Genomic DNA, 12755 nt, shown 5'->3' with positions numbered 1-12755 from the left:
GTAGTTGCCCGTGGCACGCAAGAATTTGTTTTGAATTGTCTGTAGTCTGAGTATGGATCTGTTGGAGATGGTAGTGTGAGCCCACACGGGGCTCGCGTACGTGATTTGTGGGCGGATGATGGATTTATACAGCAAGCACTTGTTTTTAAGCGAGAGCTTGCTGTTTGGTTTGCATAGTGGGTAAAGCTTTGACGCAACTGCCCTAGCTTTACGCACCGCGTTAGTGATGTGGGGTCTCCAGGTTAATTTGCGGTCGATTATTACCCCCAGGTAGCGGGTAGAAGTGGTCCAGTTGACTGGTTTGTCGTTTATAATGACTGGCTTGGCTGGTTTGCACCGTTTTTTACGTCTGGAGAAGAATATTGCCTGACTTTTATCCGGGTTGTTTTCATCAGCCATTTATCGTACCACGCTACCAGTTGGTCCGAGTACTTCTGGAGGGCGAGCGAGCTGGCCGAAATGAACTTCTTGATGGCCTGGAGTGAGGATCCACCCCTTTCCTTGAGATCCGAGATAGCGTTGTTGACCATTTCCGAGGTCTTGGGATGAGTGGGCTTCTTCTGAGGCTTCTTGACGGCTGCGACTTTGGACTTCTTGGCCGGAGTCGTCGGTAGAGGAGAGGCTGCGACTGGAGTGCGGTGTCTGCCATCTTAGTTCTTCCCAGTTTGAGGATTGAAGAGAGAGTTTGAGAACGAGCGTTTCGAGTCGAGACGCGAGTGAATTTAATCGTTGCACGATCGGGGCATGGAGCGCTCGACGGAGCTCGCCGAACTTACGCGTTCGCTCTGTTCAGATTCTTCATCAAATCGTTCTCATTTCTGCTTCGCCTTGTCCCAAAATCTAGGTTTACTTAAAAAACTGCGCAATTTAATCGTTGCGTTGAAAACGGCAATCGTTTATAAGGGTTTTATCATCGTAAAAAGCTAAAATCTGTTGTTCAATTCGCATCAGCTTGAAATCAATGACTGATTCAATTTCAGAATGCATCCGCATCGTCACGCGGAGTGTCATTAAATGTGGAATAAATACACAATTTAAATGTTTACAACTGTTTTTACTGTCTAATATCGTTCTTAAATATTTAGATAAATGTCCAAAAGCTATTTCAAGTGTATAATTAACGTAATAAAGTAATGAGATGAAATTGAAACCACCAATCGTAACACACAGAACAGTCACTTCAGTCTTCGATACTCGACAATACAAATTATCATTTCTGCTTCGCTTAGTCCCAAAATTGCCAATTTTCTAAAAAAGTATTCAGATGAATCGATGTTTTTAAAACAACAATCGTAAATTAGGATTATATCATCTTAAAATACTAAAATTCTTTATATAATTCACGTTAGCACACGAGCAATGACAAATTCAATTTAAGAATGAGTCCACACCGTCACGTAGAGCGTCGTTAAAAATGAAATATTAATGTATTTTAATAGTTTACATCTGTAATCAATGTCGAATATTATTTTTAAACATTTTTACAATACTATAAAAGTCATCTTTAATACATTAATATGTTAATAAATGAATTAGATGATATTGAAACAAACAATCGTAACACAGATCGATCTATAATCTCTATTATCAATTGACGCCTTTAATCTTTTCCTTTATCTAAAAACATCATTTATTAATTCTTAGTGCTTATATATATAAATTATAAACTAAAATATTATTATTGAAAATTCGGAAGATTCTTTAAAAAAATTCCGATTAATGATCGATTTGACCTTACTTATATTTTAAAACAAGAGTGATTCAAATGGCGTGTAGATTTTAAATGTTTAAAATTTATCCGAGTGTCCTTCCATAATTTTCAAAAACATACTTTGTAATGAATTTCTGTGTTATTTAATTTTGAACTTGGAAATCCTAAATCACTTCTATACCATTTAATAAATGATATGAGACTTCGGAAAACAGCCAATGTTGTTAGTTATATTGGGTTACATCCAAATTTATATTCTACATACATATGTACATGGATTGATTTTATTTTGTAATATAGCCAGAAATACGCCGGCAGACGTTGTATTCTTATATAAAAAATAAATAAAAATATGATCCACTAAACCTTTCCAGGTAGCATTGAAAAAAAATCCATTGAACATGGGTCGTGTAATCCATGTCAATGTTTTTAAATACTGTTTTACACCGGAATTAGAGTCAAAACACATCTTAAAAAACTCGAAATCTTCAACCATTATTATCTAGGGTAAAAATCTAGGGTTTGTTTGTGGATTAGCTACAATATTTATACCTGCTTTTTATTGGATTTCTAAATAATTTTACTTGGAAATGATGGCGAAATTTTTAGCGTGGCGGGCTTTCAACAGAAAAGACGTCAGCACTGTAAGGGTTAATACATGTTCTTAATTGGCCAACATGCTATTTATTTATGTAAATAGTCGTTCAATGGGGGAATTAATTCCAGGAAGATAAAGAAAATTCAACGTTTTTATTGTGTTCTTTTTTAACCCACCTACATACATATGTATGTATGATGCAGAGTTTGTCGACATTCTTCGATCTTTTTATGTGACACAACTTTAAATACACGAAACTTCATCGAATAATTCGTCAAGGATCAGGAAAAGAAATAGATGCGAAGGACGCATAAACGAAATAATATGCTAAAATGAAATTGAGATGTTGTTCGTTCACCAATAAGTTAAGACAAGGTCATCATAATCCTAATGAAATAAATTTATTTACCGATATATCGCTTACAGCGTAAATGTACGCAAGGTAGTAGCTTGATAAATTTTATTAAGCGTAATCTGTAATGTAAATATCAAATATGTAGCTCAGATGAAAGTCTAGAACCGAAAACTTTGTAAATGGTGTAACGTGGGGTGAAGTGGGTGGCTTTGACTGAACAGGGAAAGACCAGCAGAGATGGGAGTCTAAAGGAAACGACAGTTCTCAGAGAAAGCTGTGGTCCGACTCGACTTCCGAAGGAAAGGGCGCTTCTTTTATAGCTGAGAAAGTAGCGGTACTTTCTCCCACTCCCCAGCATCCGAGGGCGGGGGTAGTTTCCCCCCACTCCTTCGGCTGCGGGGGCGTACGTTACACTGCCCTCTCCTTCAGGATCGGTCGTCTCGAGCGATTTATTAATGTACAAAAGCATATACAAACAAATACAAGGAAATACAATAAATAAACAAATACAAGGAAATACAATACGGGGTTTTAATTTTAGATCGGATCCGGTGTTGCGAGGTATCGCGCTAATCTGTTGACGTGTACCACCAGATACCGGGAGTTCCCTGTTTCCCGGCGGATCCGATAGACAACGTCGCTGATCCTCTTAATAATCCGGAACGGACCTTCCCAAGGGGATTGGAGTTTAAGGGTGCGACCGGGCTTCTTGGCTGGGTTGTGCAACCAAACGCGATCGCCCTCTTCGTATCGTGGTTCCCAGATCCTCCCGTCGTAAGCCGCTTTCATTCTTTTATGCGTCTTCTGGAGGTGTTTCCGAGCGAATTTGTGCGTTTCCGCCATCCCTTCTATGAGATTTTGGACGTATTTGTGGGCTGATTGCTCGGGTATACTGTCCGGGGGTCCGCCGTAGATAAGTTGGGGCGGAAGGCGCATTTCCCTGCCGAACATCATCAGGGCTGGCGACTCTCCTGTCGCGTCGTGTGGGGTTGAGCGGTAAGCCATGAGGAACGGGGACAGCATCGTGTCCCAGTCTCGTTCTGCCTCCTCGTCGTAGTAGGACAGGAATTTCCGGAGGTATCCCAGTAGAGTGCGGTTTAACCTCTCGATCATCCCGTCCGACTGAGGGTGGTAAGGGGTCGTCCGAGTTTTGCAGATGCCCAATTTATCTAGCGTTTCGGCAAAGACTCGGGCTTCAAAATTACGGCCTTGATCGGAGTGCAGTTCTCGAGGTGTGCCCAGTTTGGCGAAGACATGGGTTACTAGGGCTTCCGCTACCGTTTCCGCCTCTTGGTCCGGTAAGGGAATGGCTTCTGGCCACTTTGTGAAGTAATCAGCGGCCACTAGCACGTAACGGTTCCCCCTATTGGTAACCGGTAGCGGTCCCAATATGTCGATCGCCATTCGGTCCATCGGTGCCCCTGACACGTATTGCCGCATGGCCGCCCTGTTCCTCGTATGTGGTCCGTTTTGCGCTGCACACCTGGGGCATTTTTCGCACCATTTTATAACGTCGGGGCGGCATGTTGGCCAGTAGTATCGGCGGCGGACATTCTTTAGCGTTTTATTGACGCCGAAGTGTCCGCCAGTCGGGGAACTGTGCATCTCCCATAGGATTTCATTTGTGTGGCTCTCGGGAATGACCAATTGCAGGATCTGACGCTCGCCGTTTGGGCTTTCCCATCGCCGGAAGAGCTGACCCTGGTCGACAGTTAGTGCGTCCCACTGGGCCCATAGAATCCGAACTTCGGGTTCTTCTGCCGAAACTTCTTCCCACAGTGGTCGTCTCCCGGACTCTTTCCATGCGATGAAGCGTGAGATTGTGGAGTCGGTGGCCTGGGGACTTTGTGGGTTCCCTAGAGTGACGAGTTTGGCTTCGGGTGCTATTTGCTCACTCTCTATTTTCGCGCATTTCGGGCAGTCTGGGTCACATGGACGTCTAGAGAGGGCGTCGGCGTTGCCGTGTTTCTTCCCTGCTCGATGCTGTACGTCCATGTGGTACTGTCCCAGTCGTTGCAACCAGCGGGCCCATTGACCTTCAGGTTTTCTGAAGCTGCGGAGCCACGTCAGTGCGGCGTGATCGGTTCGGAGTGTGAAGGGGCTTCCGTACAGGTAGTGGTGGAAGTGCTCTACTGCGTCGACGATGGCGAGCAGCTCTTTCCGGGTGACGCAGTAGTTCCGTTCCGGTGCCTTCAAGGTGCGACTATAGTACCCGATCACCTTCTCCTCGCCGTCTTGAACTTGGGAGAGCACGGCTCCGATGGCATGTTGACTGGCATCCGCGTCCAGAATATAGATTCCCTCGGGTCGGGGGAATGCCATTGTTTCCGCATTTGTCAGAGCGTTTTTGAGGGCATTGAAGGCATGCTCACAGTCTTGGTCCCACGTGAAGACTGTTTTCTCCTCCGTGAGACGATGCAGTGGTTTCGCCGTTTGTGCAAACCCTTGCACAAACCTCCGGTAATAGGTGCAGAGGCCTAAGAAGCTGCGGAGTTGTGCCTTCGATTTGGGGGTGGGCCACTCTCTCACGGCTTTTGTCTTCTCTGGATCCGTGCAGACGCCGTGGGAGCTGATTTTATGGCCAAGGAAGCAGACCTCATTCCTAAACAGCTGGCACTTCCGCGTATTTATTTTGAGTCCGACCGCAAGTAGGCGTTTGAGGACCGTCTGGATGTGTTCCAAGTGGGCCTCTGGGGTCGGACTATATATGATGATGTCGTCGAGATATACCAAGGTTGATCCGGTCAGGTCGCCGAGAATGTCTTCCATTAGCCGGGAGAATGTGGCAGGCGCGTTGCAGAGGCCGAAAGGCATGACACGGAATTGGAACAGACCAAATTCAGTGGTAAAGGCGGTTTTTGGTCGGTCTTTCTCTTCGACTGGGACTTGCCAAAAACCACTCTGCAGGTCCAACGTCGAGAAAAATTTGGCACCCGCGAGTCTGTCCAGAACGTCGTCCATTCGTGGCATCGGGAACGAATCTTTCGTTGTCACGGCGTTTAACCGACGATAGTCAACGCAGAGGCGCAACTCGCCGGTCTTTTTCGTGACCAATACGATGGGGGAGGCCCAGGGACCGGCTGCTGGTTCGATGATTTGTCTTGTCAGCAAGTCGTTGATGAGGGACCGTACCTCTGTCTTCTTGTGCAGCGGTATTCTGCGATGGGCCTGTTTGATGGGGGCGGCGTCGCCGCTATTTATTCGATGGCTCCCTTTATGGACTTGGCTTAAGTCCCGTTCGCTTTGGGCGAAGGCTTGTCGATGCTGGAGGAGGGAGTTGACGATCGTCGACCGTTTTCCAGGTGGTAGGTCGATGATAGCAGCGTCCAGTTGGCGGGGCAGGTCGTCTTGTCGCTTTCCGTTCAGTTCGTGTCTTTTTATTTCCTGACACGAATGGACTGAACTTACTGGTCGATGGGGCGCAATTTCGTTCCGGAAAGTGACCCTTGTCGTGGTTCCTCCCAGTTCGACGATCGTATTGAGGTGGCGCAGGAGATCCATCCCCATGATGACCTCTGAGGAGAAATCAGTGACGGCAAATTTCCATCTCGCTTGTGTGCCTTTAATTGCCAACGTAGTCTCGGCCCATACGTAGATCGCTACGTGTCGACCGTCTGCGACTCGTATTCTTTCCCTTTTGTCGTTCACCCTTTTTCTATGTTCGCGGGGAATTTTGGCGAACAGTTTGCTGGAGATAACGGAGACGCTTGCCCCGGTATCCAACAGTACCCTACATGGTACTCCTCCGATCTCGCCTTCGGTGTCCAATACGAAAGGTGAGTCGCCGACGCTCCCTAACACTGGGACGGGCTTTTCTTCATTTTCGATGATCAGTCCTGCCCGTGTGGAACTGACCATTATTCTTTTCCCGACTGGGATCGCACCTCTTCCTCGTCGGAGGCGTTCTCGACTGCCCGTACCTTCGGACAGTTCCGCCCGCGACATTGTGGGCTTCCGCAGTTTCGGCAGTTCCTTTGCCCTTGCCAGGGCGGTCTGTTGCCGTTACGGCCCTCCGCTTGCCAGGGAGGTCTGCTGGCGTTTCGAGCTGCGGTATTGAAGTGAGGCTGGTGGTCTTGGGCTGGTCTGTTGGCCGCCCCCCTCCCTTGACTCCTCAGCCGTTTCGCATCCCTCGCGTGTTTTGCGAGCCGTAACAGCTCCTGCAGTGGGGTCTTCGGATCTGCGGTGAAGACGGCAGCGCGGATATCCTCGTCGTGAAACGACAATATGAGGAGTATCTTGTCCAGGACGTCCAACGGGATAGGCTCTGGAAAGGCCTCCATCCTTTTTCGACGGATGTCCGCGAACCGAGCTTCTATGTCGTCGTTGTTGCGGATCGACGGGGAAATTAGGTCACGGAATGCGTCGTACGGGTGTGGCGAAGATTTGAAGCGCTTCACCAGCCTCTCCCTCAGCTCCTCGTACGCTTCGTACGCTTCTTTCGGTACTTCGTCGATGAGGAATATTCTCGCTTGACCTCGTAGAGCGAGAATGAGTGAGTTTGCCGTCGGTTCGCAGCGTAGGGCTCGTGACACGATTTCAAATTCGCGGATGAATCGTTCTACGTCGCCCGTTCCGTCGAAAACAGGAAGCTCGGTCGGTTGCTTGTGGATGGTGCTTCCTAGCATGGGGTCGGTGACAGGTCGTGGAGTAGCGTCGTTTCTGCATACTGATGACGAGGGACTCAGTGTGCTCGCCGGAACCGCTGGGACCCTCGTTGAAGGGCTTGCCGGAATCGCTGGCGTGCGTGTTGTGGTGTCCCTCTCGAGAAGCGCGACGAGTCGCGCCATCTGCTCCTCCAGACGTTCCACACGTGATGGATCGTCCAACTGGTGAGGAGATGCCTGTCTCCTTTTTGGGGGCATCTTTGCGTGGTGTATTCCTTTTGCGGCTCAGGTCAAACACTTCTGACACCAGTGTAACGTGGGGTGAAGTGGGTGGCTTTGACTGAACAGGGAAAGACCAGCAGAGATGGGAGTCTAAAGGAAACGACAGTTCTCAGAGAAAGCTGTGGTCCGACTCGACTTCCGAAGGAAAGGGCGCTTCTTTTATAGCTGAGAAAGTAGCGGTACTTTCTCCCACTCCCCAGCATCCGAGGGCGGGGGTAGTTTCCCCCCACTCCTTCGGCTGCGGGGGCGTACGTTACAATGGTTTGGTGGCCCTGAAAAGGGCCTTTTTTTTGTTTACGATGTCAATTCATTTATTTGTTTAACCGCCGAATCCGTAGAGGGTGCGACCTTGTCTCTTGAGAGCGTAGACCACGTCCATGGCAGTGACGGTTTTGCGCTTGGCGTGCTCGGTGTAGGTGACGGCATCCCTGATCACGTTTTCTAGGAACACCTTGAGAACGCCTCGGGTCTCTTCGTAGATCAGACCCGAGATACGCTTGACTCCTCCACGGCGGGCGAGACGTCTGATGGCGGGTTTGGTGATGCCCTGGATGTTGTCTCGCAACACCTTCCTGTGACGTTTAGCGCCTCCTTTTCCCAACCCCTTTCCTCCCTTTCCGCGACCAGTCATCTTGAATCAGTGAAGTGTCGGTCGAACGAGAGTGAGAGCTAGACAGACGTCCGAACAGGACGAACTCTGGCGAGCGAATGAGTCTCAACAAGAAAACGCCCGTATTTATACTTTCGGCGGCAGTGACTCATTATCACCAATTTTCCCAATATGTACATAAATGCATACGATGCCAACAGAAACTTGCGACGAGGAATAGTAATATTTATTACATTTTATATGTGAATTAATCAAAATTATAAGATAAAAAAAAATCAATCGGGATTTCACTAGTTTTCAAACACGTTCAGTGCTTCTCAACGTGGTCGAATTTTTTTAACTAATTAATTTATTATTTAGAAACATATGTAGATTTTCTTCTTTGTGGCTACGTTTTATCGATAGTTTTCTAGGGTAGTGACACTCCCTTGACCTATCTATCTAACGTGTTATATGGGATCGGACTCTCGGTGATGTTGAATGTAGATTTTGTTTTTACAAACCTCTTATATATTTCATTTCGCTCATGGTCGAACAAGATATGTGTATTATTTATTTATATAATTTTAGCTATTTACATAGATAATTATATCCTACATTATTCCGATAGATTTCAAACATTGCCCTTTTTCGCGGTTTAATCAACAATAGGTATTCAAATCAATACCGCCAATACGATGGTGAATAATAACACTGAGCAACAAAAAATAATACCAGAGCAGAGACTAGCCAATCTTTACTAATTTTGACCCACTGAATTCGAATATGATATTGATTTTTGTTGGTGGGTGATCGTTTACGACATATGAGCGTTTAAAAAAATCCGCGATTTTTACAGTTTTTTGAATGTTGCGGTCTTTAACTCAAAATTTAGGAATGTTACGCTCAAAGTGAGTATTGGAATCAATAGTCAGATATTTTTCCTATTAATTGTTATATTTCATTGCTTTAAAATATTTCTAATTAATTGTGTAGCGAATTTTAAAAGTCAAAAATATATTTTTTTTACGGATTTTTTTTCCGTGCTATTTTTCATTTATTTGGCAAATTTTTTATTTCACCACGTTTATAAGGATTGGTTTTCTATCTCAATATTTTTTTTATCTAAACGTACTAACTCAAGCGGTAATTGCAATTTAAATGCAATTGTAATCCACCTCACAGAGTACAGCGGTTGGCTACATGCCATCTCGCTTGCACCCAAATATTACGCGCTACAACCATATACACAACGAAAGCATGAAACGATAACGTATTTTTAAGCAATGAAATATAACAATAAATAGGAAAATTATCTGAGTATTGATTCCAATACTCACTTTGAGCCTAACAATCCTAAATTTTGAGTTAAAGACCGCAAATGCCAAAAAACTGTAAAAATCGCGGATCTTTTTAAACGCTCATATCTCGTAAACAATCACCCACCAACAAAAATCAATATCATATTCGAATTTAGTGGGTCAAACTTAGTAAAGATTGGCTAGTCTCCGCTCTGGTAACTCAAAAACGTGATTTTTTGTTGCTCAGTGTAATTGGAATCGGGACGCTTAACCCTTTGGGTGCTGACGTCTTTTCTGTTGAAAGCCCGCCATGCTGAAAATTTCGCCAACATTTGCATCTTGAATTATTTAGAAATCCAATAGAAAGCAGGCAGTGGTGTCACCCCAATTTTGTTACAACGAGTTTCCAAATTTTTTTATACAAATTATTATATATATATATATATATATATATATATATATATATATATATATATATATATATATATATATATATATATATATATATATATATATATATATATATATATACATATTGAAGAGTATTCAGAGGTAAGTGGAGTCAGGTCGAGGTACAAGAAAACACGCAGGCAGGTTCCAACTCTTTATTGCTGCTCGTCCGGTGGAGGTCAGGATCTGAATGCCACCGTTGTTTGTGGCTGCGTTTTATCGATAGTTTATAGGGAAGTGACACTCCCTTAACCTATCTATCGAACGTGTTGTATGGGATCGGACTCTCGGTGATGTTTGTGGTGCGGGCTGGCGGCTGCTCGCTTGTGGAGTGTTTGTCGATCTGGAACACTAAGCAAAATTAGTGCAACATCTGTGGGATACTGTCGGGGTTAGTGTGTTAGTGGGTGGTTAACGGGTATGGACCGTTTGGAGGTGGTTGAGTCTAGTTAGTTAAATGGATGCTATTTTAGCCTATACCCATCTTCAGAATGTCGATGGGTCTTTGATTGGACGTGAGTTTGGTCACACTGAGGGAATTGATCAGGGGATTGTCTATTTTGCCGAGAGACTTGAAGTAGTTCACGGCAAGTTTGTGTACGTGTTTGTCGAGGTAGTCAATGCTTAGGTCATTGTGAATTATAGTGTTTCTTGTGTACCAGTCGTAGTTGCCCGTGGCACGCAAGAATTTGTTTTGAATTGTCTGTAGTCTGAGTATGGATCTGTTGGAGATGGTAGTGTGAGCCCACACGGGGCTCGCGTACGTGATTTGTGGGCGGATGATGGATTTATACAGCAAGCACTTGTTTTTAAGCGAGAGCTTGCTGTTTGGTTTGCATAGTGGGTAAAGCTTTGACGCAACTGCCCTAGCTTTACGCACCGCGTTAGTGATGAGGGGTCTCCAGGTTAATTTGCGGTCGATTATTACCCCCAGGTAGCGGGTAGACGTGGTCCAGTTGACTGGTTTGTCGTTTATAATGACTGGCTTGGCTGGTTTGCACCGTTTTTTACGTCTGGAGAAGAATATTGCCTGACTTTTATCCGGGTTGATTTTCATCAGCCATTTATCGTACCACGCTACCAGTTGGTCCGAGTACTTCTGGAGGGCGAGCGAGACTCCCTTGGGGCCGACGGAGCTCGCTAAGATGGCCGTGTCGTCGGCGTACTGTGCGATGTTTGTGTACCTATGTGTTGGAGTGGGTATGTCGTGTGTGTAAAGGTTGAATAGCGTGGGGCCGAGGAAATGCCACCGTTCGAGAGCGCACCATACTTATAAATATTCAGCGCTCAGCGCATACACGTTATGACACGTAAACATGTATAGTCATTGGTCAAGGAGTCGGGTGCAGCCATTGGCCGCAACGCCCGACTCCACCATTGGTCGGCGTCACCATGACGTCACCGGTCTACGGGGCGTCTCTCTATGTAACGTTACAATATATTTCAAAAAAGGTCTTTTCTCTTTATCTGTATGTAATCGACTGGGACCTTTTCGAATTTGTAACTGTTCAAAACAATTTTCAAGATTTGTATAATTTTTGAAAAAATTATATGACTTTTTAAATTTCTAACGGGTTTCCGGAAACCATTAAGGTGACACCACTGAAAGCAGGTATAAAAACCCAAAATCACCACTCAAAATAACTATCGCCGATGATTTCGAGATTTGTAAAGGTGTGTTTAGACTCTCTAATATATCTTGCAACAATATAAAATAAACAAAAGAAGTCTATTGATGAATGTGTTGTTCCAAAACTAGTTGCATCTTCTTAATTTTTGTTAAAATGTAATGCTCACAATCCACATATGTGCCAAGGCACAATCTAAAATACTCAGTAGTTAGGGATTTCCATCGAGAAATTCTGCTATAGTTATAAATTGAGAAATTCCGGTCTAAGCCAGTCTTTATAAACATTGACACGGATTACACGAACCATGTTCAATACTACCTGGAAAGGCTTTTAGCGGTAAGTATTCTTATTTATTTTTTATATACTCAAAAAACAAAGCCTATCGCCGTATATTTCAAGCTTATGGACCCATTGGAAAAACGCCAATCGGCGTTGCTCAACATTCAAAGGGTTAATACGAATCGAAAAAAAAAGTTTAATTGTAACATCAAGGATATAAAATGTTTATATTTAATATCTAAGCAGGTACTATATTAAGTTCATATGTTAAAATATAAATATATTTTATTATTGAATGCAAAATAAATTCTGCATCATGTATCTTCTCAGTTTGAGAGCTACTGTAAAAGCGCACCAGGTGGTAGCGTTTGCCGCCCAAACTGACCAATCACAGCACTCGCATATGCTATAAATATTTGTGCAATGCGGCTGAGATCGCATTCGACGTTCGTCTTTCGCTCGGATAAGACGTTCTTCAGCACCCTTGACAATGGCCCGTACCAAGCAGACTGCCCGTAAATCCACTGGAGGAAAGGCTCCCCGCAAACAACTGGCCACGAAAGCCGCTCGCAAGAGTGCGCCCGCCACCGGAGGAGTGAAGAAGCCCCATCGTTATCGTCCCGGAACAGTCGCGCTCCGAGAGATCCGTCGCTACCAGAAGAGCACTGAACTGCTCATCCGCAAACTGCCTTTCCAGCGCCTGGTTCGTGAGATCGCCCAAGACTTCAAGACCGACTTGCGTTTCCAGAGCTCTGCTGTTATGGCTCTCCAGGAAGCTAGCGAGGCTTACCTCGTCGGTCTCTTTGAAGATACCAACTTGTGCGCAATCCACGCCAAGCGCGTCACCATCATGCCCAAGGACATTCAATTGGCCAGACGTATCCGCGGAGAACGCGCCTAAATATCTACTGACCTACTATTAAACAAAACGGCCCTTTTCAGGGCCACAAAAATT

The 12755-nt window shown here is 45.0% G+C and overlaps 2 protein-coding genes across 2 annotated transcripts; one reads left to right on the top strand and one right to left on the bottom strand.

Moving 5' to 3' along the window:
- Nucleotides 1-7853: 7853 nt before the first annotated feature.
- On the bottom strand, nt 7854-8188 carry LOC143909332 (histone H4). The gene has a single exon (XM_077427254.1). The coding sequence runs from the start codon at nt 8179-8181 to the stop codon at nt 7870-7872; it is 312 nt and encodes a 103-aa protein (XP_077283380.1). The 5' UTR covers nt 8182-8188; the 3' UTR covers nt 7854-7869.
- Nucleotides 8189-12290: 4102 nt separating this feature from the next.
- Nucleotides 12291-12702, top strand: LOC143909324 (histone H3). Its single transcript, XM_077427246.1, has one exon. It carries the CDS (start codon nt 12291-12293, stop codon nt 12699-12701), a length of 411 nt encoding a protein of 136 aa, XP_077283372.1. The 3' UTR covers nt 12702.
- The last annotated feature ends 53 nt before the right edge of the window (nt 12703-12755 follow it).

Source organism: Arctopsyche grandis, chromosome 3 (assembly GCF_051622035.1).
Source record: "Arctopsyche grandis isolate Sample6627 chromosome 3, ASM5162203v2, whole genome shotgun sequence".
Classification (NCBI taxonomy): Eukaryota; Metazoa; Arthropoda; class Insecta; order Trichoptera; family Hydropsychidae; genus Arctopsyche; species Arctopsyche grandis.
The sequence above is the reverse complement of the archived record's forward strand: the minus strand, read 5'-3'. Positions and strand labels throughout refer to the sequence as shown.